This window comes from Saccoglossus kowalevskii, chromosome 3 (genome assembly GCF_978046115.1).
Source record: "Saccoglossus kowalevskii chromosome 3, keSacKowa6.1, whole genome shotgun sequence".
NCBI lineage: Eukaryota > Metazoa > Hemichordata > Enteropneusta > Harrimaniidae > Saccoglossus > Saccoglossus kowalevskii.
In genome coordinates this window covers 11,379,541-11,381,815 of record NC_140643.1, presented here as the reverse complement: position 1 = coordinate 11,381,815, position 2,275 = coordinate 11,379,541, and the positions used below count along the sequence as shown (strand labels likewise).

Below are 2,275 nucleotides of genomic sequence, written 5' to 3'. Positions count from 1 at the left end.
TCACACTCTACTGCCATTAACTTGATCTCTATTATAATAACGCTTCAGCATATTAATGTGACATACTTGGGTTGATTTTTTTTCCGATCAGGAGTTTATACTACATAATCGACTTCATTTACCTTTTTAAGAACTATATATGAACCATGATCCCTAGCCCTCAAAGTACTACCCATAACTGGTAATAATAGCAACACTTGATCACCAGGATTAAATGAACGCTCTATTGCCTTCCTATCATACAATAATTTCATTTTGCCTTTAGTAGATTTTTACGAGCCGTATCACAAGCCTCACTCACTTTCCTCACTTTCTAAACTTAGCCACATAATCAAGCACATTCATCTGACTAGACCTCTCTTCTAACCACTTTTCTTTAAACAACTTCAACGGACCCCTAACCACATGACCAAAGACCAATTCAAATGGACTGAATCGTAACGACTCCTGAACCGAGTCTCTAACTGCAAATAATAACAAATTTACACCTTCATGCCAGTCTCTTTCATTCTCCTGACAATACACTCTCATCATACTCTTCAGAGTTGCATAAACTCTCTAACACCCCTTGGGACTCGGGATGATAAGCACCAGATATAATCTGCTGAGCCCCTAACTCGTACACCACCTGCTGGAACAATCCCGATGTGAAATTTGAACCTTGGTCCGACTGAATTTCTTTGGGCAAACCTACGAAATTGAAGAAATTGATAAGAGCTTTAGCCACACTTGAGGCAGTTATATTGCGCATGGGATAGCCTCCGGGAATCGCGTTGCTGTACACATAACTGTCAACAGATACTTATTTCCCCTCTTTGTTTTTGGTAGAGGACCCACACAATCAACTATGACCTTACTAAATGCCTCACCAATAGCATGTATAAGTTTTAATGGAGCTACAGGAACTTTCTGATTAGGTTTACCTAATACCTGACAACCATGACAATTTCTACAGAACTCTGAGACGCTACGCTTTATACCTGACCAATAGAAGTGTTTCATAATCTTGTTTAAGGTTTTTGTAACACCTAAATGTCCACCCATATGAATCTCATGAACCATCTTCAATATTTAAGATCTATACGCCTTCGGCACCACAATTTGATATATTACTGACCATTCCTCGGAAGATGGCACTACTGGCGACCGCCACTTCCTCATAAGAACACCATTTTGTTCAAAATATCCAGAAGGGACACACCCAATTTCACTTTTGGGAAGCACCAATTCAAATAGAGCTAAAGTGTCTGGGTCATCCCTTTGTTCTCTGATCAATCTTGACCTAGAAAGAGGTACATCTGGCTTATTCTCTTCAACTTTATTAGTGCTATCCTTACCTATACGTTCACTATCATCCGAACACTCCTCGTCTGAGGCATTATTTAATACTTTACCAATAAGCCTCTCAGACAAGTCACAGGATTTTTCTGTTAACTTATCTTTATCAACACTCCCTTGCCCAGCAGTTTTTTGAGACATAGCCCTAGTGACTGCTCAAGTAGGAAAAATACCAGGAATACATTCGGCAACTGTTTCAGTACTCGCCACAGAAACTGGCTGACGTACAACCCTAGGATCAGCTACCACTTTCGGCCCAGCTAAGTCATTTCCCAACAAAAAGGATACACTATCGACAGGTAACATAGGCCTCACTCCAACAATAACGGGTCCTGATACTAACTCTGAAGAAAGATTAATTTTATGCAGAGGTACATTAATATAGCCTCCTTCCACACCCTTCACAATAACATACTCCCCGGTGAAGGAATCAACATTACAAGGTAACATTTTCTCCAATAGCAAAGACTGGGTGGCCCCCGTGTCTCGCAATATCTTAACAGGAGAAGGGTTAGTAGTATCGTTAACCGCACTAACCAATCCCTCAGATACAAACGGTTTAAAATCATTTCTAATATCACCCAAATCCGACTTTCTCTGAATAGAGCGGAATCGGTAAGACACATCACTTATCGGTTCACTAACAGTACATGCATTCTGCAAAATCCTTTGCTCTCTCTCTTTCTTCAATCTCATCGCATAACAATTTGATATCACATGCCCAGGCTTCTTACAATAATTACAATTTTGTACTCTATATAGTCCACTGCAGGTCGTTACCCCTGACTGATTAACAAATTTTGACTGACCCCCAAACTTACTCCTTTGTTCACCTCCTACCTTCACTGCAACACGTTTACTATCATCGACACTGCAACTTTGCACATTCTGTACTGGTTTACGAGGAGGAACATAATTCTGACTTCTACAAAAAAAT

General features: G+C 40.1%; 1 protein-coding gene across 1 annotated transcript; it reads right to left on the bottom strand.

The window, feature by feature from the left end:
• Positions 1-505: 505 nt before the first annotated feature.
• Positions 506-1,062, bottom strand: LOC146747479 (uncharacterized). The gene is made up of 2 exons (XM_085496667.1): positions 858-1,062; positions 506-690 (listed from the first exon to the last, which is right to left on the bottom strand). Exons 1-2 carry the CDS (start codon positions 1,060-1,062, stop codon positions 506-508), a joined length of 390 nt encoding a protein of 129 aa, XP_085352793.1.
• Positions 1,063-2,275: the final 1,213 nt, after the last annotated feature.